Genomic DNA, 27,998 nt, shown 5'->3' on the forward strand with positions numbered 1-27,998 from the left:
TCATCACAGGTGGATGAAAACTTGCTTTCCTTGCAGCAACACAGCTCTGACAAGCTACATGAAGTCTATGCCACAGCGCCTGGAGTAGTAAGGTATGAATACAGACAGTCAACTCTCACCTGCTACCCACCACTCTACAACAAAGTCAAGGTAACACAGAATCGCCTCCATCCACTTGTGTTTCACAGAAATGCAATTTATAAAATCAATAGCTTATTGATTGGTTGGCCATGTCTCACCCATGACTTGAGCAAACAGCTATTACCCACATGGGATAAGCCAGACAAGAACTACTCCTACACCCAAACGACTGCACAAATGTAGCTCCCAACCGTGTTACCTGTAAGAGAGGGGAATGGTATAAGCAGGATTGCATTATCTGTCATGGCCAGTTTTTAAGAGACCTGCACTTTCTGACCCATGACTGCTTTTTCTGCCGCAAGGCAATTAACAACAGACATTTTACATCATGAGCATCCCCTTACAAAATATTTATTCCATATAAAAATCCGGAAACTGACAACAGACAAAGCTGCATGAAAATGCACAGACTATTATGTGCCATTAAGGCATTAAGTGCAGCAGCATTTGATCTTGCATGTACTTGAAATACTTCATTAGGCACAACTTCCAATTAGTCTCCTGTGGCAGGACAGCTGGCCCTGTGCAGCTGAGGCAGAGATGTCAAGGTGCTTGTGAAGCCAGCACACTGTCCCCTCTCACCACCTCCAGAGGCAGAGTTTTCACTCCTCTGGCCAAGGAATGGCCGTGCACCCTTTGTACTTGAGGTTTCCAGTTTGAAGTATCCAAACATCCAAGTGCATCTGCAAGTCCAGTTAACAACTCCTCCAAGATCTGGATCTTGCTGTCATCTCCCAGTGATTCCCACAGAAGAGGAATCACTCAATACCATTACACTCTGGTTCCTCCACTTAAGTACTCTGCAAGGTCCACCTTCTACAGAATCTTAGAAGCATCTGCAGATAAGACATCCACAAGATGTCAAATACCTGCCTCCAAAGGGCAACCACCTTGATGACTATGGGAACTAAGTCCTACAGAGATAACCATCTGTTCTCTGCCTCCAGCCCAGTGAGATTTCAGACAATCTAGGTTTAAGGGTATCCATGTGGAAGGATAACCACTGTGTTCAGCAAGTTCCAATTCCAGTTCACTCCTACTGGCAAGAATGACATTTACTAGTATCACTTTGCTAGGACCATTCAAATGGATCAGAAGGAAGGAAACTCAGCTCATTTGCTCTGTCCCTTCTACTAACCAAATTTAGTAATCAGAAGAACTCCTCACGGGAAAACAGATGGCTCAGAGGTTGCTAATGGGGGAGAGCTTTCATTAAAGTTGTTGCTTCCGATCTGGTCTGGACTAACTCTTTGTTGCCTCCTCTGTAAAACAAGTGGAAGAGCTTTAACAGCCATCACAGAAATGCGTCCATCATAAAAGTCACTCACATCAAACGAGATCATTCTTCACCCCATGCAGCACCAAGCTGAGAAGGGCTGAGAGAGAGAGAGAGAGAGAGAGAGAGAGAGAGGATGAGGTGGCACTTGAGACCTGCATGGCCACTTCACTTGCTACATGGGTTAGAGGAAGTATTTTTCTCCAGGGCATTAACACTGTACAAACGTCAGCAAAGAAAAACATTCCAGCCTCACAAAGAGTCTGATCTGCCTCCATATATAAGAAAAGGGAAAAATTCAATGCAATTTTTTTTTTTTCCCCGCATCATTGTGGCTGTCCAAAGAACAGGGAGCCTGGAAACAGCTGTTCCCAGGAGGCTGGAAAGGGAAGGGCAAGATGAAATACATAGAATTACACTATTTTTCCAAAGGGATCTGGTGTTGTAAATATAAATTCAGAATATAAAGAATAATTAATATTAATTACCCTTGTACAAAATCCTCTCATACCCTTTCAGCCACCTAGTAAACACTTTTAACTGAAAATCCTCAGGAGTGCTACGAGTAAGCTAGTAAGCTGAAAAGATATTCAGTGATGTGATGCCATCTATTTTTCACACCCTTGCCATCTGCTTTTAAAAGTTGCACTAGTCTGATCCAAAGACATTATAGGGAATAATTCCCATTAACGGACAGGGAGCCTGTCCTTCCCAAAGCTGAGAGATCCTTCTCCTCCGTGACAGGCAGACTGTAAATCTCTGTGTCGCTCACTGTAGCTGCATGTTCTTCAGGCTTTAACCATCCATATCTGTGAACTTTCTTTTCCCATAATTCTGGATCAGACTGGAAGCTGTGATTTGAGAAGCCTGTCCCTTTTCCCAGCACTGGAAGTCATTCAGCCCTTTCTGGCCAGCTTGAAATAAAGCTCGCTCCAATTCATCCAGCCGAGCCACCAGCGCTGATGTGTCTTCGTTGTAGGCATTCTGAGAGGAGTCCATGATACGACGAAAACGGCTAATAAATGTCTAAAGAAGATAAGCAAAATTACTGACAGGTTAACACAGAGGCTTCTTCAGCTCAAACACTAGAGGCCTAAGCTTTCAAGACTGAAAAGCCAAAAGTAACTAATCAAGAGTCTGCAAAAAACATAACACTTATTAACCCTGGATATGAAGACAAACCATTTACTTCCTGCATGAGCTGAGAGAGCAAGTGCCCGATATACTGGATGGGAAGCAAGCACAGAATTAGATTTTGGCTGCTTCCTAATGACAGGCTTGAGCAGACCACAGGGTATAACACAATTATGATACATTCCATCTCACTTCATGAGCAGTCATTGCTTTAGAGCAGGTGAAGTCAATCTCGTACCACAGCAGCTGCTGCAGGAACGTCAGGATGCAACTTGTGAACAGCCTGGAAGTCAAGCCAAACTGCCATTTTCAGTATGCCAAGAAAACACTCGACCATTAAAAAAGTCAAGGAAACAAATCTACAACTAATAAATAACATTTTAAAAAGCTAAGCAACAAGACATATTTAAGCATCTTTATTTCTCTCCCTCTCTTTGCTTTTGAGAATTAAAAAGAAAAAAGGGTCAAAAGTGTTTGAAAATTGTGGTTTTTATTTCAAAAGCTGATTTTACAATCATCAGAACTGTAGTATTTTAGAGATTTACTCACAGGATAAATATATTATAAATTAACAACTCTAATTTTGGCTTTTTCACCAAATAGTTATACTTCACATTTATAGTTCCTGAATATTTGGGAGAGGGAGGTTTTTTGGCATTTTGTTTATTTTTGAAGTCAGCACAACTCCCCTCTCGTTTGCTTTTAATAAAGAGAAAGCATACCTTGCGTGTTTTGATTTTTTTGTCAACAAGTAGTATGTGCTAATGTGGCTTTTCTCCCCCAAGATGTCCATTAGCAGAAAGAGAAAAGGCAAGGAAAGGTGCGGTCACTTCCTCAATGCAGAAAGCAAGCTTTCAGCAGACAACTCCAATAAAGCAGCAGTGCTCTAAAGCCTCTCTGCATCAGCCTTCATTTAAAGAACAGTGAAGGGGAGGAAGAATAAAAAAGCCAATAGCAATCACCCCAGACTACTCAGAGATGGCTGAAAAAATAGCAGAGCTGTTAGCGGTTAACTTTAAAAGCTCACTGAGCATGGAGTCCGGAAACTGGCAAAGATGGTATCTACCTTTTTAAAGAAAGGGAGGAAGGATGAGCCAAGGAATTATAAATCCATCAGTATCAATTCCTGGAAACATACTGGAACAAATACATTATACATAAGCTTCTGCAAGAAAATGGAAAGAAGAGTAACAGCCAGCATGGACTTGCCAAGAAGAAACTTTGCAAGACCAGCCTAGTTTCCTATTCTGGCAGGACGCTAGGACTTACAAAGGTAGGAAAAGCAGGAGATAGGCATCTGTCATGGGGCATTCTTGTAAGATTTAGCTAAAGTACCCACAGATGGCCAGTAAAGACAATTATCCATAGCTCATCAAGAGGGAAGAACGTCCTGAGTGGAGTTCAACAGGAGTCTATCTGGAACCAAGTACTGTTTGATATATTAATTAAAAACTTACTGAAGGAACAAAAGTTATGCTTATTAAATCAGCAAACAATATGCCAAAGAAGGAGGGATGGCTGGAAGCATGTTGGGGAGCAGAACTCTTAATTCATAATAACGCTGGCAAATTAGAAAGATTGTGTGAAAACAATGGGATGTAATTCAGCTGGGACTAACATAAGGTTCTACATTAAGGCAGAAATAGGGAGCCCATACAAGTGCAGGAAGAGGAACAACTGTCTGCATATGCAATCTGTGCCATCTTACTGTGGACTGCAAACAACTCCCATCAATGTTATTGTATCATGAAAAAGAAAACCAAGATGCTGCACCACAAAGAGCATTGCGGCCTACATGATGAATTCACAAAGTAATCTTTTTGTTTTCATCAGCACAAGTCTTGAGCAGGACACTGCATGCTGTTCAGGGCACTGCACATCACAGCGGATGCAGATCAACTGGAAAGAGATCAGCAGTGCACAGTAAGGACAATCAGAGATTAGAAAGCATGACCCACACAGATACCAGATGAACTGGAACTGCTGCAGGAGGGAAGAGAATAATCTGTCCTCAGCATTTACTTTGTACGAGACAAACAGAACAGAGCTTGTATTGATGCAAAAAGCTTTAGACATTAGAGGAAACCTTCTAAGATTAGGAAGGCAAAGCTTTGAAACAGATTGCCCACAGTAGCGTGAAGTCTCACCATTAGAGCTTTAAAAAGAGGACAGAAAAATAGAAATAACAGAGGGTGAATTAATTGCGCCTTGCAGCACAGGCACAATTAAATTATCTTACATATCCTCTCATCTTCTTTTACAGGATTTTATGATATACCATATTTATATTGTGGAAACTCCAAGCCAGAATTACACTCTTGGATACATACTTGAGGCTTCCAGCACTAGACTGTGCAGTTGTCAAAGGGGTCATCCTATACCTTGATCTAGACATCCATGTTCAATCCAGAAGTCATTTGGATTAAACCAGGATATTTTTCCTGAAGACTGCTAAGCAGCTGGGAACAACAGGAAGAAACCAAATTTCCAGACTCAGTTCAGATACTTGCCTGCAGGATAGTCTGAGCTATCTCAGGATTCTCTGGATTGTCAAAATTCAGGAGCTGGGAGCCAAATCTGTAGTAGTATGGCCCCATTTTATGCAGATCAACCACATTAGCATCGGCGCTGAACACTGTCCTCCAGGCTTCCTTGTAAATCTTCGGCAGTTCCACCGAAATGATTCTTCTTTTGCTGTCATACAGGCCTTTGGCGAGCCACAGGGGTATTTCCAGCTTTGAGCCCTGCACGAGTGAGAAAACCCCAAAATTGTCCTTTTGCCACGAAAATATGGGGGCAGCATCCCTGGGCGGGATCAAGCTCTGCTGGTGAATGACCCAAGAGTGCAAATGTCAGCTTTGCTTTCAGAACAGTCTACTACAATTGTAATATAAACCAGACACGCTTTAGAAGCATTAATTATTACTGCAAGAGCCTGAAAGTGGATTATTTTTTTTTAAATGATGCTGTACAAGCCAATAACTGTCAGGTGATTAAACAGCAGAAGAAAAAACCCAAGTGAACAGCGGCCAGCAGCAGCCGCAGGCGCGCAGCGGTGTGCGGCCACCCCAGCGGGCAGGGGGCGGCTGGGCCCCGGGCTGCGGCAGAGGCCCGCACCGGGAGCGCAGGCCCCGCCACCGGCCCGGGAGGGGGGGCGCGCCCAGCCCCCCGCCCCGCGCGGTGCCTGCTGGGAGCTGCGGCTCTTCCCGCCACCGCGTTACCTCAGGGATCGTGTCGCCGGTGCCGGCCCCCTGGCCCAGCGCGAAGGCCAGGCGCGGCAGGGCGCTCTCGGCGCGGCCCGGCAGCTTCTCCTGCGACATCAAGATGTCGTCCAGTGACAGGAAGTTCTCCTCCAGGCCCAGCCCGGGGCCCACCGGCAAATACGCATCGGCCATGCCGGGGCGAGCGGGTACCGGAGCCGCCCCGGATCCTCAGGGCTTCCGCCGCCGTGGCGCATGCGCCCTGGCACCGCCCGCCGCCGACGGCCCGCCCCGCGCTGGGGTCCGGACCTGGCCTGGCACGGCGGCCCGGCCGGCACGGCGGCTCTGCTCTGCACCCGGCCGGCCCCGGGCAAGCCGCGCTGGGCCGAGCCAAGGGGATGCCGGGCCTCAGCAGCAGCTCACGGCGGGCCTGCCCGTGCCGCCGGCGCCCCGCCACCAGCAGCCTTGATAGCAAGGGACGGCTGTGGCAGCGGCTCTGGCTTGTTTTTGGACTGGGCCTTGGACAATTCCTTGTGGCCACCATCCCCCCTGGATGCCAGCCTCGGCCTTGCAGGCAGACCTCTGTAAAAGGGCTATCTTGAAGGCGTATCTCGTCTAAATACGCTGTCAAGACTGAATTTACAGCAGCGAGGCTTTGGTGGTTGCTCCCTGACGGCATTGTGCTCTAGTCACGGCCAGTGCTGATGGCTGAAAAATTCCCTGTCCTCTGGCCAAACGTGGGGGCAGAGCAGCAGTAACAACCCGGTGCTGCAATGTCTGCCCCCTGGCAGGTGGAGGGATTGCCCTGGTGCATAAATACGTTCATGAGTTTGCCTGTTAGCTGTATGAAAAGCTGAGCCAATGCCTTTCATGCAGTTAGTTATCCCCGTGTTTCCTTTCTGCAATTAAGGATGTGGGTCATCTTGCAGAGTACAAGATCAGGCTGATGGATGTGCCTGTGCTGAGTGGGCAGAAGTCAGTACCGATGAGCTATGTATACCACGGATTTCAGAGTGAGGGTACATCCCAAGGAAAATTATTTCAGTGCTATAAAGTAAGTATTGGAGTCATGTTTTGAAGGCAGAATCAAATAACTGTGTGCTAAATTCTGGGTTTGATTGTATAAGCATAAAAACTGGTTACCCCCATTTTTACTTGAATTTTACTTTGTATTAGACCTGACCTTGTGCCTTTTTTTTTCTTCTTGTTTTGTTGTTTCAAAATTAGTTCATTTTTCATCATGTTAATTTTATTTTTTGTTATTCCCTAAGCTGTATACGCTGATAATATTACTCTTTCTAGATACAGTGGTCTACAAAATAAGATTCAAATAATCTAGTAAATATTTTGGTCATTGTTGTGCTAAGGAAGAAAAACAAACAATTGGGCAGGATTGAAATGCAGAGACCTGACAGTGTCCCTGAAAAATAATGACAGTTATTTATAGAGGGGTTGATGATTTGTTTAATGACATTTTCAGTCCGTGACTAAGGCGTAAGCTGATGCCTCTTCAATTATCTTTTAATGCTTATGACCTCAGTATTCTTCATGCTGTTGTTTGCTCAAGCTGCATCCATTGTGATTTGATATTGTTTTGTCTTCATTAGTTAGCATGCTGGTACTTTAATATCTTTATCAAAGTCAAACCCATGCAAAAATAATCAAATTTGCACCATTTCATTAAATCTTGCACTGTTGTATTTCATACTAAGAAAATTAAAGCACAGACAGCGGAGACTGAGACCTTACAATGATCTACTTCTGTCACTTACAGATCCCTTGGGTACCGTGGCAGGGTAGGCTATAAAAATCCAGCCAACAAAGAAATGGCAGACTTTTTGTGAACTGTGGTGTGCTGGATTTGCAAAAATCTAAATGCCATTAATTTGTTAGACAAGCACCAGAAATAGAGACCCAGGAGCAGAAGAAATTCATTCACATGTGCTTGTCACCGTGATGCCTGCACAGTGCTGATTTTAGAATGCTCCCTTTTTTCCGTTAGTCAGGTATGTTAAACAGTGACAACAGCTGTAAGGGAAAAATGCATGCTACTGAAAAGAGATTTAATGTAAAAGATCTTTTCTTCTAAGATGCTGAATTTTCATCTATGGTTCAGAAAATAGACATTACATTAGAGTTAGCAATGTTAACTATTGTCCTGTGTTGGTTTTGTGGTTTTTTTTAATGAGAGATGAAGTCTTTCTGTTTGGAAAAGAAATCCATCTATGCGTGCACATGTTCCAAATGAGTTAGAGCAACTTCCAAAAGCTTTCTAAAGGGCAGTTCTGATAAAATTATGATTTGTTGAATTGGATTAGTAAAAATACGACCTGCTTAATCAGGTTTAGGAAACAAATCTCTATGCTAAATGAGAAAGCTTGCACTGTGAGCAAGAGGAGAGAACTATGCAAATGGATTATGCTCTTTTTCTAGGGTGCAGAAGTAAGACATCTGGAAAAAGAAAGAAAAGCACCTTTTCCCTGTGTCCCAATGTCTCAGCCTGTAGCATGTGATACTGAAATAAGGCACAGAGGTGAAGAAAGCCTAAGGCAAAGAGGGAAGAACACAAAGGGAAAGATGTTTACACTTAATGAAAAACCAGTCAAAGAATTGTTCTTGTCTGAGGATTTTAAAGAGTGATGGGTTTAGTAGCCAAAATTATGCCTAACTACTCTTTTTTTGTAGTATATTTGCCTTCTCATTCTGAGAAAGGTACTAGACAAGTTCTTATTCTTGAACACTTGTGTGTGAGTCTTAGTATAAAAATATGAGCAATGAGCCCAGCATCCTAAACCCTATTATATTTTCATAAATAAGATTCCAAGACCTTCCTGAAAGTATAAAGGAATGTTCTGTGGCATAACTGAGCCTGTTTGTTCTTGGAGGATTTGTAAACTGGAGATTTCATTCTCCTCTTGTGTTTGTGTGAAGTCAGAACCCTTTATGTCTGCACTAGTGGAAGTAGTCTGAGAGGGGACTCAGACCCTGTAGCTTTACAGAGACAAAGAATAATAGAATCCCTCAATAACCAGATTAAAGAAAGGATCAAAAGTCTGTAAGAAAAAAAGAAAAAAAGGAAAGAGATGTTGAGAGAAGGTGGTGGTGGAGCAAAAGAGGCAGGAGGCAAAGGCATATGCCAAAAGCTGAGTAATGACAGCAAAATACTACAGAAGTAGGTTTGAGCTGTGATGGGGAAAACCTGAATTACTTCTAGGTACAGCAGATAAATTCAAAAGATTGCAAAGTATGGGAAAGAATGAAAACTTAGAAACCAAATGACATCCCATCTGTGTACTTAAATCTTGAATACCACAAAATCCAGCCAATTTAATCTCTAATAAATTCAGGGAAGCATAATTACGTTACCTGCTTCTTCTTGGGACACTCATTTGATCCGAGCAGGATGTCTGTATGTATAGCAAATTTGCTGAAATGCATCTGTTACCGAAATCTCAGAATAAAGAACTTATCGACACCAATGTGATGTAGATAAGCAGACACTTCTTTATTAACGGCTGGGTGCACGAGTGAGTCATCTCACGATCGACGCACACCAAGTTTCAAAACCATACACCTTCTATAGGACTTACTCATACATATTCATTAAGTAATCATGCATAAACATAGTATTTCCCAAAAATCATTAACATACTCCCCTCCCATATCCAATTCTGCGCAGTAAAGGTTAGAAAGGTCTAGAAATGGGTCTGGGGTATTATTCGGGTAGGTGGTACATGAGTCGGTGGTCGCGATACCCCCTGCCAGAATTACCTTTTACCTACATTCACTGTTTCTTGGCAGGTAACTATGAGTTGCTTAATTCGACTTCCCCCAGTTCCCATTAATTCTACATTTTGACATCTCAATACATTCTCCTAGGCTACACGTAAACACTGTATCCAATCATGCATTCAATCATGAAACTGTTATCTAAGTTCTAAGCATTCCTACTAGGTGATTCTGACCCTTGGTACGGGGCTGTACAGAGGATTTCATAGTAGCTGTCAGTTGCTATGCAAACACAAATTCCACTAAAATATTTCCTATAACTATATTCCTAATCAAATGTGGTTAATTCTAACTTATAGCAGATATGTAACACGTCATGACAGGATCTGTATATGATGTTATGACAGAGTTAGCTGATACTGCCATCATGGGTAATTTAAGTAACATTAAATACATGAAGAAAGACAACTGGAAAAGCTGCAGGATGTTGATGGGCGCAGCAAGTACCACTCCTTGTGACCTCTTCTTAGCTTACTTTTTAAGGTCACAATGAGAGAGAAATCATCAATCTCTTCATATTGGACTAAACCACAGCACAAATGAAGGTTGATATTCAGCCTTTGTCCCCTCATGCAGAATCTCTATTACCATACAGGATTATAGTATGACTTGCTTTACTTAATTTGTGTTTGTTATCAAGTAATCAGAAATACTGGCAAAGTTTTTCGCTGTCTTAAGATCCCTAGATGAGACAACTGACTTCAGTGGAGCCAGAATCTCACTGTCTAGTCCTGGTCGAAGGACCCTGAGTGCACAAGTAAAACCCTGGCATGCGGTGTGCACACTTCTGAGGCAGAGCGTTGCGTTTTGTGACGTCCAGCTGATAGAAGGCAACACGTTATAGCACATACCCTTCACCCACACCTCTGGGCCTTCTGATGCTACTTAGATCATTCCTTTCCCTCCTGGAACTTTCACTCAACAAATTTGCATTTCCTAATCAGTTCACTTCCCTGCAGCAGTGGGATTTATTATTTGTAAGTAATGTCATACTGTATCTTTGATACAAGCTTTTGCAATCTCTTTGTTGTGCAAATACAGCCATATAACTCAACTAAACTAATTGGCTTCGGTAGGATTATCCTAGGAGATATAAGTGCCACATTATATGAATAAATACTGCTCTCCAAGAGGCAGATTCTGCAGTCCAGTACAACTTTATTTTTTGAAGGAAAAGGGGTAGCAGCACAAGTCAGTAGTTAAACCAAGATGATAATCACTTTCCTGTTCAGTTTATCTGCAGACATGAGAGACTCAGCAACACTATTAACAATACACCATATTCATATTTACATCTCAAATTGTCGTTCCTTTTCATGTGGAGGAAGGGAGAAGGATTGTGTTGCGTTCTGCAGATAGGAGAGCAGCCACAGAAGAAGTGAAGGGATTTAGGGTAACCCGGCATCCCATGGGAAGGGTCATCTGGCTTCCAGCTTCTAGCCAAGGGTGTCTTAGCCAGAAGGCAGTAATGTCAACAGGGACTCTGTCCAGCTTGTACAATGCATTTCAAAATCTTTTAGGCACCTATTAAAAAGGAGTACTGAAGTGGTAAGATAAACCAGGTGCTATAGCTGGTATTGCAAACAGCATTTTTGACAACCAAAGTGAAAACAGAAGCATTCCTTGAACTCTTCAATATTTTTTTCCAGCCGTCTTTCACTGTGTGAAACTCTGTTATTATGTGGGGGTGGATTCAGCAATTTCCAAGATATTTTTAACTTGGGTAGTTTTGCTGGTAAGTGGAAAGTCACAAGTTAAATCAGAAGCCAGCATTTGATGAAGGCTTCTTGTTTTAAGTAGGGGTGCCATGTTGCTAAAACTTTTTTATAATTTAGATGGGAATACTGCTGCAGTTGTTGATGTTCCTTCCATTTGGAGTTTCCTAGATGGCAATTTACTATTGTTTTTGTTTAGAAGTGTGGGAAAATGGTAATTGTGATAACTACCTTCAGCAGGAAATAAAGAAAACTGCTGATTACTGCATAGAGTTCTGTATCTGCAGTAAATTCAAATGGGGTGAGACTTTGCAAACATTTGGTGTTTCAGGGTGACTGTGATGATGTGAGTAGAAAACCACATGTATTTTGATTTAATTCACATCCACTCACATGAAGTCGATGAAAGTACTGCGTTCATTCTTGAGAGGGAGACCCTTTTTTACCTTTAAAGTACTGAAGCTGCTGAGCAAAACAAATAATCCTTTCTACAGTATAAAATATTAAACATCAGCAATTTCCTTTTTCTTATGTCTCATCATTCTCAGAAGATACCCTAGGAAGATGTTGGAAATTATGCTCTTCCAATTAAGTTGCATGCACTCCAACAGTATTCAGCAAAAGGCTGCTTAATGTCCAGAGACAAAAAACATCTAATTAATCAGTCTTTGTGCACAGAAGAGAGCATTATATTTTTTTAAAGAAATTACATAAAAACTGGAAACTGGTGATGTGTTCAAAAGGAAGATACAGCGGTGGGGTGCTGTATGAGCTTCACTTTCTAAATGATGTTGAGCTTTTTTTCTGAACTATCCAGGACATGTCCAGTAAAAGCAAACTAAAATCTGCAAATTTTACCCTGTAAAGAAAAGATTATTCTTTGTCTTTCAGACTCAAATAAATAATTGTAATATCTAACTACTGATATTTTTTATATTGTTATCTTTGTATCCTGATAATAATTTTCTTCATTGTAGGTTCTCACTCTTATTTACGTTAGTCTGGAGAGTTTTATGAAGTGAATGAGTTCCTGAATGAAAACACAACCACTTATTTCTGAAGATCTAGAATAAGAGCTTGAATTCTGAATTGCAGGGAGAGTAGGTTCATATCAACTCACTTGTGTGTAATCAGTAAGTTAGCAAAACATGAATGCTACTGATTTCTTCATTCATATTTCTTTTATCTGGCTTGCTCCCCCCTCCCCCTTCATTTGCCATGTTGTCTGTACCAGTGACTAAGGATCACTAGCTGGAGAGGATGGCAGTCACCTGCATTTCAAGTTTTCAGCTGCCTGTGCTCTTTGAACCATGGCGTCAGTGTTAACAGCATTAGTCCTTCATCTGTCAGCATTAGATGGGCTGGATGCTCATATTCTAGGGCTCTTAGGAACAGAATCTCCCTTTGCTTTGTCAGAGTTTGCTCCTTTTGACCCATGGCTTACTCTCTTTGACCAGCGGAATCTCTGAATACCTTACATCTGATTGCCTCTTGGCTGCTGCTTGTCATTTCTGGACTGTGGATATCTGGTCCGGCTGTCTCACGTTTTTGAGGCATGCTAGAATAGGAGAAGATGCAAACTGTTTCTCCCCTGATCACGTACAGGAAATGAAATCTGACAGCACCTTGGTGGAGCACACTGCATCATGTCAAGAAGTAGAGAATCTTGCTCATAGCTTGTGAAGAGGTGTTTTTTCATTCTTCTATGTAAAGCAGTGCTATATAAATGTCACGTTACACTGAATACATACCAAGAATTTGACTAATATAATGTGATTATAGTCGGAATTAGCACACCAAAAATTCTATGCCCCAGTGGGAAAGGCTGTTAGTATAATAGCGACTAGGAGGTCCATGAGGAGCAGAGCAAAACCAGAGCTTCTTGCTTACATTCCTGGCATCTTCGGGAGACAGAGAAGTAGCTGTTGTGAACTAGAGGGGAACGTTTAAGAGGTGGGCTGATAGCAGCATTTTCTGAGCTGCTGAAAGGATGCCTGTGGAGTCCTGTGGGATCCACCCTCTTTACCCAATACCTCTTGCCAGACCAGGCAAGGGATCCCACGTGGTGGTGTGGGGACAGTCTGAGATATTAACTCTTGGAGATTAAGAGGATGATGCAGTTTGCTTTGAGCATTGCATCTGGAAGAAGTCCAGTGATTCACAGTGCGGGGAGAATGCGAAGAAGAGACAAGACAGGCAGCTTGCATTTTCTGACTGTTGAGTGGCTCTGTAGCTCTGAGACCATCCTGCCACAGCAAATCCTCAAATCTGACAGCTTTTCTCTTTCAGGCATGGACTACTCTTTGATCCTATAAATTTTATCTTGGTTTTCATTAAACACCCCTGTAAGTGGCAAGTAGTGTAGCTCATTGCCAGTGAGTCAGCAGAATGCAAGTGTCATCAGCTAAATATCCAGGAATGTTACATTCGAAAGTGACAAAACCCCATAAGGTATTTTCTCTGGACTTTGTAGTTTGCACTCAGTAGCAGGCTTTATCACACAAACCCAGCTGTGGTTTTTGGGGTTTTAACCTCTTCTAGGAGAGACTGCCTATCTTTTGATTTTCTCCCTTTTTTTTAAATCCTGTATTTACAAGCAGAGCTGGTAAAATAAAAGCACATTCACTGGGGAAGGTTTGGAAAACCTAGAGTAATCTCATTGAGATGAGTGATGGTTTCAGACCTTACTGTCAAAATATGGAGTCCAAAAATCTGTCTCCTTCTCACAGAACTTCAGGGCCAAATATTTCCATGGCATAAATAGATGTAAATCCACTACAGAAAGTGCAGTTATATCCATTCACCAATGGTGGGTTTTTTTGTTGATAGCATCTTTCAATATTACAATTAGCAGTCTTTAAAGAGATCAAAACCTCCTTTGGTGCTTCAGTGCAAATCCTTTATTTTTCTTCTCTTCTGACTGATTGTCTCCATCCTGACGCCTCTGAGTGAATTAAGTAATGTGTCATACACATTTTAGCTTTTCTCTTTACTTCCTTTCTGACACTTGTAGGCAGTACAGAGTTGTTTCTCTCCTTCATTTCTGAATGCCCACACTTTCATGGCTTTCTGATAGAGATGTCAGACTGGATGATAGTTGTTTTTACTTCAGGTGGAACATGATGGGGGTTTTGGTTCCTAATGTGCCCATTCCACATACCAAGACTCAGTTCCGCAACAGTTTGTAGATGCCAAACTCTGTTAGGTGGTAATTGTCGATGGGACATGAGGTACCAAAGAAAGCTTTCACAGCTCTGTAGCTGTGACTTACTGGTTTCCTGTATGGATGAGCTTTGTTCATGTGATTGAAATTTTTGTTCCAAACAGAGCCAAGTGAAGGAGATTAAATTCTCAGCCAGGTGAGACCTACTTGTGTGTCTCAGGAGAGACAGTTTGGACCAATGTCAAAATGGCTGGTGAACTGAGATGCTGTTTTGCCAATAGATGAGGTCAGCACAAAGGAATCAGACACCTAGTTAAAGAGGTGAGCTTATCTTTATTTACATTTAAAGCAATAGAATAGTAAGTGAAATAATACAGCAAGAATAGAACAAGACAAGGTAGTGCACCTGATCGCTACCACATATGACAGACCATAGTGGTTAAGAAAGATACATCACCAGTTGCCCTAATACGCTACCATCATCCAGACCCGCAGGTGCTGGGGAGCCCCAGTTACAGCGAGGATTTGGAGAGCCTGTCCTGGCAGTGGAGAAGTCCTACACAGGGTGTCCCCTCATAGGTGAGGTCTCCAAAGTCATTGCAAGAGGGTCCAGCTTTTATACAGTTGAATAAACAAGCTCACCTAATTACAAATGCGGAAACGCCTGGTTTCCCTCTCCTCTCAGATCCCACCAAAGCCTGGCCAGGGCTCAGGGGACACCAAGGGAGTTTCCCTTATCTACTTGATTTTAACCACTGGTTTGCAGACAAGGCCACGTATCTGGTTTCATGGCCTTGATTACCTGCCTCTAAGCAAGGAAGGATGCACTATATCATTGCTATGATTATATTCTATCTAAGCTACGTCTTTCACTAATGATCATGCATATTTTTGCTAATGATTGGATACTAAAAATGTGCATATATATATATGTATATAGAATGTTCATTTGGCAGGTACATCTAGAGATGCTTTGGCTCAGGGCCTGTTGCTCAGGCCTCAGCACTTCAGATGCACCTGGGAACGTGGTGTGCACAGCATTTTGTTGCTGCTTTTCCACAAAGGGTGGAAACACAGAGGTGGTTAGCATATCTAAATTGTTAATGATGTGAAATGTGTGAGTCAAATCTTGAAGATAAAGATCTAATGCAATTGCTTAAAATTGCAGCAAGTTGTTTATAACATCCTTTACATTCAAGCCTACTGTGGCTTTAAACATTAAGAATAATTTTATTATGAAGCATTGTACTGGGGCTGGCTGGGATGGAGTTGACTCTTCACAGCAGCCTGTGTGGTGCTCTGCTTTGCGTTTGTGGCTAAAACAGTGTTGGTAATGCACCGGTGTTTTGGCTGCCACTGCATAGTGCTTGCACAGTGGCATGGCTTTTTCTGCTCCCTCCTCCAGTGGGGGTGGGCAACAGATGAGGAAGGGGCATGGCTGGAACAACCAACCAAAGGGATATTCCATACCATATGGTGTTGTGCTCAGCAATAAAAGCTCAGGGAAGGGAGGTGGAAGGGGGTACACTCATTGTCGTGGTGTTTGTCTTCTCAAGCAATGGTTACACATGCCAAGACCTTACTTCCCAGTTAGCGACTGGACATTTGCCTGCTGATGGGAAGTAGTGAATTAATTCCTCTTTTTGCTTTTGCTTTCCCTATTAAACTTGATCCATAAGTCTTTTCACCTTCTCCCTATTTTCTCCCTATCCTGCAGGAGAAAGGGGTGAGGAAGAGACAGGGTGAGTGTTCGGCCGCTGGCTGAGGTCAGCCCATTGGAAGTACTAGAAAAGAGACGCTTAGCTCCTGTTCTAATAAACATTTCTCATCTTGTTTCCCTGCACGAGGTTACATTTTTATTGCATAATGTTCCTCTACTTTTAAATTTTCCCTTGCATTTAGCTTCCTTCTGAATAGTTAGTTGAGGAAGTAATGGCATCATCACGGTTCATTCTGACTGTCTACACCAAAACAGTTAGCGATCTCTGCAAAGCTGATTGGGAATGACACCCTTAAAAACATTGACTTTAAATTAGTGTTTAGGTTTCAGAGTTAATGTCTCATGGAAGCGCAGCCTCCTGAGATGACAGAGAGATGGTATTAATTCCCTTCCCTAATTCAGCAGGCTGGTGCAAAAAGGTTTAAAGAGCCACCCCTGGACTACACAGGCAAGTCTACAGGAGCAGTTTATAAACATAGATTCATATAGAGTCTCTGTCACTCTTTTTCATCTAGTGTCATTGCAATTTACCTCGTCCATAGAAGGTTCTTTATGAGAGAGGTCTGACCTTCTCAGGAGCATGGCTTAGCAGCTGGCCAGGAATATGCTTTGCCTTACTTGCAGTCTCATCTTTTCACTGTGTCAGTTCTAGGTAACCTCCTCTGAGCCCATAAATGCAACTCCCAACTTGCAGTGGCCTGATTGATGATCCCCAAAGAAGTTTTAGTTTGCCATTGCTGCCAGCAAGTTCAGCCTAGCCCAGCCTCTGAGCATATGTACCAACAGTGTCTTCACACCAGTGTATAATACAGTTATTTCTTGATGGTTTATTACTTCCTTCTTTTCAGCTTCTCTTTTGCTTGTGCTTCCTGCAGTTTTATAGAAAGGTATTTTAAAAACATGGGTGAACTGGTTCCTTATTAATTGTGCTTGCTCTGTATAGTGATGGGTATTTGTAGCAGAATCCATCCTTTTAATCCAGCTGTCTGCCACATATACACTGAAGAAAATTAAATGCCTTTCAGACATCATATATTTGTAAAGAACATTAGTAATGCAGTGAGGTTCATATGTTCATTTGAAGATTAGGGTCTAAATTTAGATATATTCCCCAAAGAAAAGGGCTTTTTGGCCTCAATTTCAATAGCTGTTTCAATCCAGAACTACCACAGGAGTTAGTGCAATGAGAGGGCTTTGATTTGGAGTTTGGGGCTGAATGATATATTAGAAGCTAGACTTCCAGCCCGTAGTGGAAGTACATGGCAGAAATTCCTTGCATGCCTGACGTTTGTCTTTGACTAGCCGTTTTGTGAGCTCTTGATTTCACCAGATTCCCCTTGATTTATTCATAAGGCCAAGCTCTCCCTGAATAATGTGAAAACACGCCATTCATGTCCTTTGTAGGTTTGTGGTGCTGAAAGCAAGCATAGGTGTGGTGGTGCGGCCTCTTAATTTGCTTTCAGCGTAACATTACCTGCTGTAGTGATCTGTAGAGTGAAAGCTGTAACTCTAGCTGAGAGATTTAGTTTGAGCTACAAGTGTTACAGAATCACAGAATCACAGCATGGTCAGGGTTGGAGGGACCTCTGGAGATCATCTAGTCCAACCCCCTGCTAACGCAGTTTCTCCTAGAGCAGGCTGCACAGGAACGCATCCAGACAGGTTTTGCAAGTCCCCAGAGGGGACCCCACAGCCTCTCTGGGCAGCCTGTTCCAGTGCTCGGTCACCCTTCAGGTAAAGAAGTTTTGTCCTTGTACTCAGATGGAACTTCCTGCATTGCCATTTGTGCCCGCTGCTCCTTGTCCTGTCACTGGGCACCACTGAAAAGAGCCTGGCCCCGTCCTCCTGACACCCTTGAGATACTTGAATGCGTTGGGAAGATCCCCTCTCAGCCCTCTCTTCTCCTGGCTGGACAGTCCCAGTTCTCTCAGCCTTTCCTCATCAGGGAGATGCTCCCATCCCCTCATCATCTTTGTTGCCCCTCCGTGCCCCCCCTCCAGCAGTTCCCCATCTCTGCTGAACTGAGGAGCCCAGCACTGGACCCAGCACTCCAGACGCAGCCTCCCCAGGGCAGAGCAGGGCGGGAGGATCCCCTCCCTCGGCCTGCTGGCCACGCTCCTCCTCATGCACCCCAGGATCCCGTTGGCCCCTTGGCCACGAGGTCACCCTGCTGGCCCACGGGCAGCTTGCTGTCCCCCAGCACTCCCGGGTCCTTCTCCACAGAGCTGCCTCCCAGCAGGTCAGCCCCAGCTGGTAGTGGTGCATGGGGCTGTCCCTCCCCAAGGGCAGGACCTTACACTCGCCATTGAACTTCACGAGGTTCCTCTCCACCCAGCTCTCCAGCCTGCCCGGATCTCACGGGACAGCAGCGCAGCCTTCTGTGGTGTCAGCCACTCACTCCGCCCAGTTCTGTCCCATCAGCAGCTTGCTGAGGGCACGCTCAGGCCCTTCATCCAGGTCAGTGATGACTAAGTTGAACAGGACCGGACCCAGTCCTGACCCTGGGGAGCACCAGGAGCTACAGGCCTCCAGCTCGACTCTGCCACTGGTCACAGCCCTCTGAGCCCTGCCGTTCAGCCAGTTCTCAACCCACCTCGCTGTCCACTCATCTAACCCACCCTTCCTGAGCTGACCTATGAGGATGTTACAGGAGACAGTGGTGTCAAAAGCCTTGCTGAGGTCAAGGTTGACAACATCCACCACTCTCATCTACCCAGCCAGTCATTCCATCATAGAAGGCTCTGAGTAGGTCAGGCATGGGTTCCCAATTAAATTACCCTGATTTATCATCAGCCCAGCAGTACAATGGCAACATGGCCCAGAACTGATGTGACTGTCACCGCAGAAGAGCTGCTGTACTATCTTTAACACTCAAAACTACAAAGCATTTAAAAGTGTGTGGGGCAGGCTTGCTAAGTTACTCTTGTGCAGCTTCTGAGCGGGTCTTAGGCAGCATGCAAAACATAAGAGCAATGGAGTTCTTGAAGGCATTCTGGCTTTCTGTATTAAGTGTAATAATCTCTGTCCCTTGTATATGTGTGTAGCCTCCATCAGGGAAAATGGTAATGAGTTTGCATACCAAGGAGATATTAAATCCCAATTCCCCTTCAGTAATGTATAGTCAACAGAAGCCTTTGATGAATGCAGCTTCTTCTTAATTAGATGCTTGAGCAGGAGATTATTAATCCATTTATCTCAAATTCTAATTGTACCATGAATTTCTTGTTGCTTTATGCTTAAGTTTATGATCATAGTTATCTTCCTAGAACGTTTAAAGAGTCATAAATTAATGTATTTCTGGAAACTTGAATTGTTGTATTCTTATTTATAATACTTTCCTCAATATATATGTGTGTAAATATTCTGAAAGCCTCACTCCATCAGCCAGGGGTATCCTGCAACATAACAATTGGGCAATTGCAGCTATATGCCATTTCTGTGGTAGTAACATCTGAGCCTTAAAGAAATGGATTTTGGCACCAGTAAGGCAAACTGGCTGATTATTCACAGTAAAGGCTGTTTTTTATGTACCAGAATTACTGAATGGCATGATTTGTGGACCTGCCAGCTTTCAAATACGTGTTAAAACTATAAGCTTAGGTTGTGATACAAATATGTAACTACTAATGATCCTATAGATCTAAAAATCAGTCCTAGGAGATTCAGGGCAAGCCATTTCGTTTGCTAAAAGAGCATGTAGTTGCCTGGGTGACACACATTTGCCTGGATACAGCTAAGGGTTCTTTTGAAAATATCTCCATGGCAGGCAGAAGCTTTTATTCCTTTGAACGTGGTGAATTGGCCTAGTTTGCAATTCATGGTGTATACTGCAATGGCTCCATCTGCTGAAACAACTCATAAATCACTGGAAACTCCAGAAAGTTGCAGCAAATGGGATTCTTTCACCTATCATCTCTGCTATTAATGCCCTCTGTGTTTCTATGTCTAGGGTGGGCTACTGCAGAAAAGACTAAGAACATATTGCCATTCCTTTGTGTGTACGTGTGCCAGCACAGCAGAGGGATGAGATTGACAGGCACGTGGCTAACATTCAGTCAAGTTGCATAATAAATGATAAACGTTAACGAATGAAGTCCCTTTCTCAGAGCGTCCCTCTTTTTTATATGGGCTGTTGTGCAGGTTTTGCTGCGTGCAAGCCAAGATTTGATGGCACCATCTACACTGTATAGTAATATCTGAGAAGAGAGAAAGGTATTAGAGTGAGGGGTTTTTTTTCTGCTGTGTTCTGTGGTTTTAACTATCTATATCGGCTGCTATTAAAAAATACAAACAAACCCTACAACAATTACTTCCTATTCTAAATACAGCAGCAGATGATAGCTCTTCTGCCATCTATGAATTCATGTGTTGCCAAATGATTGCCTTTCGGTGGTGTTACTGATGTCCTAGCTGACAACATGTCCCAGTTGTCCTTTCCAGGGCAGAGTGTGTTTCTCATTAAGGTCCCTGTATTTCACTGCTGAAAAAATTCAGACTGCAATGAGGCTGACTGCTCCCATTTCAGTTCTTTCAGTTCTAGGAGGACCCTTCGTGGCAGATACTGTGTATTGACATGCAACCAGGCTGAGTTTAGTTCCAAGTGTTTGTAAAATAAAATTATAGTTGCACAGCTGAGTGTCATTGCACTCATTTTAGACGGGAGAATAATTTGTAGATGTCTATTTTGGATGTATCTGGCAGACTGTATAAACAAAGATATCTGCTATCTGATTAGCCTACATAGAGAAGTTTCTTGCACTGTCTGCACTTGGGTAACTTGGTGTGTTAGCTCCTGCTTCACTTCAATTTTTTTCTCTCCTTTCTCTTAGTTGCAGGGCTGCTTCCTTTTTTGTGTATCTCATCATTACCCTGAAACCGTTCTCCTACTACCAAGTGAATGAATGGCATAGGGAGGGGAGCGCCAAGTCTGTCAGAGGAACTGCCAGGATGCAGTCATCAGATCCCAAAACCCTTCTGTCAGCGTCACTGGGAGCACACATTAAAAATAATGATCTGTTTATGCATGGACTGAGCTCAGAACTGGGATATCTGCACCCTACAGTTTTCTGAACCCCTCCCACTTCTGCCAAGGTTGTACTTTGTGATGTGGAAAAAGTCAGTTCTTTCTTTTTCAGTTTCCCGATCAGTAGTCTTTGGGCCATGTAGGCACCTCTTGCCTCACCAAGACTGGAAAGATCAATTAACTTGTATATTTCGAGGCATAAATTGCTATGCAGAGCCAGACCCTGTATCAGCGCATCAAAGGGAGGGTTTACGATTGACTTTGAGGGGCGGAGGACTGTGGTCCAAGTGCCTAGAAATGGACAAACCCCACAACGATGGGGAGGGTAATGCAAAAATTCCTTCCCCTCTTTCCCCCAGATCTTGCTGTTTGCTTTTCTGATTAACTTAATAGTATTCCTACTCAGTCTTCAGGCTGAATTTTCTCCTGAGCATTGTTCCTGCCATTCTTTCTGGCAGAGTTCTTCTGCTTGAAAAAGGCACTTTGATTCCTTCTGTGCTTTTGACTTAGAACTAATACGACTCATCCGACCTGGTGAGTCAGTAAGTTCCTCTGCATCTCTGCCTTGTGGACTGAATGAAGTAGAGCCTTCATAGAAGAAAGGCATATAAGTAAGAAGTGGGTAAAGTGTATGCACAATATGTGCCTGATTCAAGCTGGATAACTAATTCAGTGTAAAAACATTCCTTTTTTGCCATGAAGATGTAGCCTTAATGGGGAATAATGGCTAAAATTATTTCAGTTTCTCCCTGCCTTTGACAAATTTGAAAGCAGTGTTAAGCTGATGCTGAGCTTTTTTTGAATACCACACTGCATGCTTCTTTTTAGTTGAAGTCTTATTCTGCTTTTTAACCTCTCCTCTCTTCTTCGAACATACACATTTTTTAATGTAGTACACAGTCTTGCAAGAAAATTCTGCTTTCTGGTTATATTACTAGTATTTTGTAAGGCACATAATCTCAAAAGGAAGATTTTTCATGACAGGATCTCCTTCTAAATTAGCCCAAGAATGACAGTGTAGGATCTAGGCTTTCCATGTTGTCTGCACATGGCACTGAAGGAGTCACTTATGCCAGAAGCCAGAGGTACCTAAGTGCCTAACTCACACCTGAAACCAGGGAGACAAGAGAAAGTGATGCTGAGATGGAGCTCACAGTCAAATGCCAAAACACAATTAAACACAATTAAGAATTTCTGCAACAGGCTGGCTGTTCCTCTGTGCCTTGTTTCTAAGAAGGGGACAGCAGTGTTGTCCTAATCCCCAGGCGGGTGGAGAAGGTGCAGCAGTTGGAGACTGTGGGTGCTGAGAGTCTGGGTTGGTGGAAGGGCCCATTGAATCCCAGAAGACAGAGGGAAGGGATCCCTGACCCAGTTTGCTGGAGACTGCCCAGGGATCAAAGCAAAAGCAGGAGGAGGATAAAATACTCATGCTGATACCATCACCTTGACGTTCCTGCTTATGTAACATCATTTGTGGCCTGAGATTCACCTGATCCCTGTGATCCCCTTTATGCTTTTTGTTCGCAGCAGAGCATTCCAGCCATCACTCCAGGAAGAATGAAAGAGGAGAGGACAGAGCAGATCACGTACCCAGTGAACCTGAAAGTAAACAGTAGCTAACTCTTCGTCCTTTTACAGTGGTTATCTCTCCTCTGTCAGCAGAGTAGGCTTTTTATAACAAATCCTGCATCAAGTTGCTGAGATAGGCTAGCAAGTGGGTAGTTTCTGTTTCTGCCAAAGGAACACAATATATTGCTTTCATAATCTCTTAGATGTGACATTATTCCTTCAACATCAAACCTTTGTTGGAAATTACTGGTTTTAGAAGTGACCTAAGGATGCCATCTTCAAGCTTGATGTTGTATATTTGACAGCACTTCAGGTATAAGAAGTACTGCCATTTCCTTCTGGCTGGTCTTTTGTGTGTGTGTATGTGTTTTTCACTAGGCAATGGAGGCACAGAAAAAAAATTTTCAAATGGAAAGTATTTTTACAAAATCACAAGTGTTGCTGGCTCATGAGTATTCCAGGGCACATGAAGTTCCTGGAAACGTTTTCAAACACATTTTTGTGTCACCCCTTTTTGGTGGCTGATAAAATGAATTTGTATCTTTGAAAAGTCCCATTACTTGGACTCCTTGGGTGTTGCAGAGCTTTTTGTGTGCTGTATTAGTTTAGGTTCCTAAACAATAACCTAACATTAGATATCCATTTATTAAAAATACCCAAACTCTTCATCATGAGTTTCACATGTCAACAAGCAAGCCAGTCCATTTTGTAGAGGACTAGTAGTAGTGCCTGCACACTGTACAGCTGTGCAAGAGTGCTCTTCGATCTGCCAGTGCAGAGATAAGACCCTGCTAAAAGGAAGTATTTACTTTAGAAGCTCTCTTTGATGGGTTCTGTCATTTATGAGAGTTGAGCTCTGTCTGCTAAATTCCACTAAACAAGGTATCAGCTTTTTAGCACGAGGCTTTGGGGTGCTATATCCTTACACATTACAAAAGGCTTGGTACTAAATGTGACAAGGCAGCCCAGTTTACAAATGCAGTGAATTTTATCTGCCATGCAGTGCAATTTGGGCTTTCAAGGCTGTAGAGGCTCTTTCAGCTTTGTCCTTAGATCAAGGTTATAAATTTGATATGTGTGTGTGCACCTAGGATATAGAAAGATAAGGAACAAATTCTTCACTGGCCCACCCCTTAATGTCAAGAACATTCTCATTGACTTCAATGACCAGCAATCACCCTCTGCCAATACCATGTAGATACTGTTTTCTATATCCATGTTATTCAGTGTCACCCCATCAATGTTGCACCCATTCTGTTTGCTATCACATTAGTTCTGAAGGAATTCAGTGATGTGCCGGTCGTGGTTCTGCGCAGTCACAAGAGGATGTACATGCCCCAGGGATGGGGTACAGTCTTCATAAAGCCTGAGGCTCTGCTTAAGGTTGGTTTATCTCTGTGGGTTTCAACAACATGGTGACTCCTGTCTATTTCTCAGCTACAGTTATTGAAACCATGACAAGGTGTGCACTGGTACAGCACCCAGAACTCCACAGAACAATCTGGGGTCAGAATGTTAGAGCAAATTCGTTTTTCACTAGACTTTACACAAGAAAATTATGTGCTATTTCCCTTGTTTCCTCCCAGATTTGTACTACGGGTACACTTCACTACCACCTGAATTTCCCAAGAAATTCACACTGCTGGCACAGCTATATCATTAAGAGGCTCCTGCAGCTGGTAAGAAAATGACACTGCACCTAAACCTGTCGACTTCTGAGACTCTCCTTGGATAGTAACGCTTCTTGTATTGAGCCATGAGATCCATATGAAGGTTGACATTGCTCCCTTGGTTGCTGACGTTACAGTTGTGTTTCAAACATTACCTTATCACACAGGCATATTTCTCCTGATGTTTGACAAAAAGCAGGAAGCTATTTCTGATATGACAAAACTATTTTCCTGACTCTGAGGGACCCTGGAGGAGTAAACAGATGTCCTACAGACTGTATGTGCACTCTAATAAAAATGCAGCAATCACCTGAGCTGTCTGGGGTTGCTTTCCTTGTGTCCAAGTCCAACGGTGATGCAATTATGCTGTGAAATAATGAAAATTTCAGACATCCCACAGTGGTATTTTGCCAGTTATGGGGATTTCACACAGTCCTTTCTAATCCCTCTCCTCTTTTTTTAGGATATTTTAATGAAAGTTACTATTTGATCACCATGGATTAAGCTTTAACAGAGCTCTTGAAGGATCTGGCAATTTCATAGAGGTCATATGAAGTGTGTGGTATTCTTTCACCTCCTACCAATGAACCAGAACAAGTCAAGACCCCTGGTCTAGCAGCTTGTCACAGATCATTGACCCAGCCAGGCAAGGCCGAGCGTGGTCCATTGTCAGTGCAGGCAACATGCATAGTGACTGCTCTGAAATAATGACAGTGAGAAGGGCACTTGCACTAGGATGTTGACATCTTGTGTTACAGTGAGTAATGTACGGGGATGCGTGCCAGCCTCTGAGACCTTCATGAGATGGCTGTAGCATAAGGAATTTCAGTGTCAGTTAATTACGCTTGAAGACACTGTGGTGGTTGTGGTATCTAAACACAAAATAGATGGAGATATGGAGTGATAGCTCAGAACATGGTTATTTCAGTATGAGAGAATCAATGAAGGGCTTTGAAGTCTCCTCTTGTTTTCTTTGCAGATACTTCTCTTTCATCTCAGGCTGGTGTTATTTCAACAGGTATTGGGGTTTTGTTTAGTGTCGAAACCCAAAGACTCTGTTGTCACATATAACAAGAACTGCTGGGATGCAATTCTTAGCATCTAACATCATAGGAAAGTTGTGGCTGACCCACACCACTTTATCCTCCTAACCACCTCTGCAACTACTTTAACGCAAACATAAGTGCGTGCCGCAGAAATAGGTCACTTTATCATGTTTGTACTTATTCTCATCTCCTTAAACACAGCAGCCACCCCACAGGTGAAGATTCCAGTGCCTACTCGGTGAAAGGGAAGGGAAGACACTGGGATCAGAGGTGCTGCCTGTCTCATTTTATGGCCTGCTAGATGACCCTTTCAATCTCTGGGTCTAAGTTTTCTCTTCTCTGTGAAAAGGGCTGTAACATTTTAAGGTACTTTGGGATCTGCAGAAGAAAAGCTTAATATAGCTGCGTTAATACAAATAATAGTTTCCCATGCTTCCTGTGGCAGTCTCCCAGCATTTGTCACCTGACTTGTCCAGGATCCCCTGTAGAATTTCTCCAGAACACTTTCTGCCAGCAGCGTGGGAAGCTTAGAATAGTAAAGGAATATTTGTTCAAAAATGTTGGAGGGCATAAAGTATATTTTTCATGCCAATATAATGATACAGATCTCATAAAGCCTTGCTGTAATAAAACACTTAAAATAGCTATCCCTGCAAGCTGTTTTTCACACAAGAGGATGTGCTGTGGATGCTCTTCTCTGTTAACACATCCCAACAGAACTTCCTTGTACCTTTCTGTCCCGGGTAGAGAAGGCTGGAGGAATTTGTCCTGATGCCATTGGCCTGTCCCATTTACAGAAGGTTTCCATGGTGAAGGCTGCACAGCCATCCTCAGTTGCAGTTGCCAGCATCTCTTCGGTCTGTGTGGGCTCACATGCAGCAAAGGCTGCAGCTGTGTTTTCTCATCAGAGCAGACACAAAATGATGAGTCATTTTACACGACCTTCCAATCAAAACTGTGTACCTTAATTGCTCTCTCTTTCTTCTTTCAGTGGATTTAACCAAATATACATGAATCAGTGAGGCTTATAAATGTAAGGAAATAATGCCGGTTTATTTTCTTTAAGCATATTCTACTTCATATCGTTACTGGAGGTAATATTCTAGTCTGTGTTGTATTTATTTCTGCAGGAAATAAGAGCCTGCCTTGCTTACAGAATACATCTTGAAATTATCAGTAAGGTTGATCTACGTGCTTTTTGTAGGACAGCTAGTCTGATCTGTGTTTGTTACAGAGCTCACCTTCCAACATCAGACAAAGGAGGTCAGGGAATGCAAGCATGATAGTTCTGTCCCCTTCTAAATACGGTCAGATACCGTTCATTGCCCTTCATGGTAGCATTACTCAAACAAAATACCAAGATCAAAACAAGTGGATTTCATGGAGTCTCTGCTTAGTGTCTCTTGTGAGAATCATTACTTTGGGTAGGCTGTTGTATCGGTTTTGAAGGGGAGTTGAATAAAATGGGCTCGAAGAGGTATCAGTACTTTGCAGTAGAAAGGCCTTTTCAGAGAAGAGTGTTTGGGGTTATTTCCTAAAATCTGCCCTGCAACTTAAGTCCCTAGCTGGAGAATATAATTTCCAGGTCTTCCCTGGCTTCTTTTGGGGCTGTTGTCTCCTGGAAGTGTAACTCTCTGGTGGTTTGGGGATCAACATGCCGTACCTGATACACAGTTTGTAAGCATCATGATAATCCTTGGGAAGAAGTAAGCTGCCCTGTGTAGGCTGGGCAGTGGTAGGCTGTCCTGGCTGGAGCACATGTCCCACATTCACAGCCAGCTTCACGCAGTGACTTCTGGTGACACAGCCAGGAGGAGAGCAACACACAGAGTCTAGGCTGAGAAAAGAAAAAGCATTTCTTAGAGCTAGAGAGAAAATTCCAGCACTATTTAGCAGCCGTGACCCATCTCCAAACACTTGTGCGTGGAGAACCATCCCACCTCAGTTATGAGGGAACCATGTATGTTATTTTCTTCCCTGTTTTTAGTCTACCTGCTTCAGTCATGGAATTTTCTCCATGCAAAGTCTCTCAGGAGTTCCCAGCTGCTGGCACCATTCTCTATGGGTCTACAACCATTACAGAGTAATTTATGAAGAAAGCTGCTGCTCAGGAGGAGTAAGGGATGGGCTGCTGCTGCACCTCTAAGCCCTAGTGACCTTTATGGCAGTTGATTGCCTTCCCAATCATTTATATTATTTTAAGTGGACTTGAGCCCAGACTCAACAACCAATTTAATCTCTGAACTTCCTGCTGAAATTAATGGGCTGCAACATTCATATTGACATTAGTGGGATTTATCTCTTGTGATTAATTCGTGGTGCTTTTCTGGATCTGAACCTTTTCCATTCTATCCAGCACGTATAAGGAATGAGCACAGCTCTGCCACCTCTGCTTGTTTTGCAGTGCTCTTTGCATACCCTTGTTAAATGCTGTGATATTTGTGAAAGAGCTAGGATTAATAGCTAGGATTCAGCTCAGGGCCTGGTTTGAAGGCGTATAGGATGGCATTCAGACTGCACACTCTATGGGGCTGCCAGACACCGCCTTCTCG

General features: G+C 43.0%; 1 protein-coding gene and 1 long non-coding RNA gene across 8 annotated transcripts; one reads left to right on the forward strand and one right to left on the reverse strand.

Moving 5' to 3' along the window:
• Positions 1 to 476: 476 nt before the first annotated feature.
• Positions 477 to 6,096, reverse strand: GINS3 (GINS complex subunit 3). The gene is made up of 3 exons (XM_056360352.1): positions 5,773 to 6,096; positions 5,062 to 5,295; positions 477 to 2,443 (listed from the first exon to the last, which is right to left on the reverse strand). Exons 1-3 carry the CDS (start codon positions 5,944 to 5,946, stop codon positions 2,213 to 2,215), a joined length of 639 nt encoding a protein of 212 aa, XP_056216327.1. The 5' UTR covers positions 5,947 to 6,096; the 3' UTR covers positions 477 to 2,212.
• An 87-nt stretch (positions 6,097 to 6,183) lies between these two features.
• On the forward strand, positions 6,184 to 24,711 carry LOC130159110 (uncharacterized). 7 transcript variants are annotated; one of them, XR_008825616.1, is made up of 5 exons: positions 6,184 to 6,805; positions 8,185 to 14,739; positions 22,689 to 22,773; positions 24,004 to 24,113; positions 24,317 to 24,711. It is a non-coding gene; the product is annotated as an uncharacterized LOC130159110 (long non-coding RNA). The 7 variants fall into 7 exon arrangements; XR_008825612.1 differs by having other exon boundaries at positions 22,689 to 24,113; XR_008825614.1 differs by having other exon boundaries at positions 24,004 to 24,711.
• Positions 24,712 to 27,998: the final 3,287 nt, after the last annotated feature.

Source organism: Falco biarmicus, chromosome 15 (genome assembly GCF_023638135.1).
Source record: "Falco biarmicus isolate bFalBia1 chromosome 15, bFalBia1.pri, whole genome shotgun sequence".
Classification (NCBI taxonomy): domain Eukaryota; kingdom Metazoa; phylum Chordata; class Aves; order Falconiformes; family Falconidae; genus Falco; species Falco biarmicus.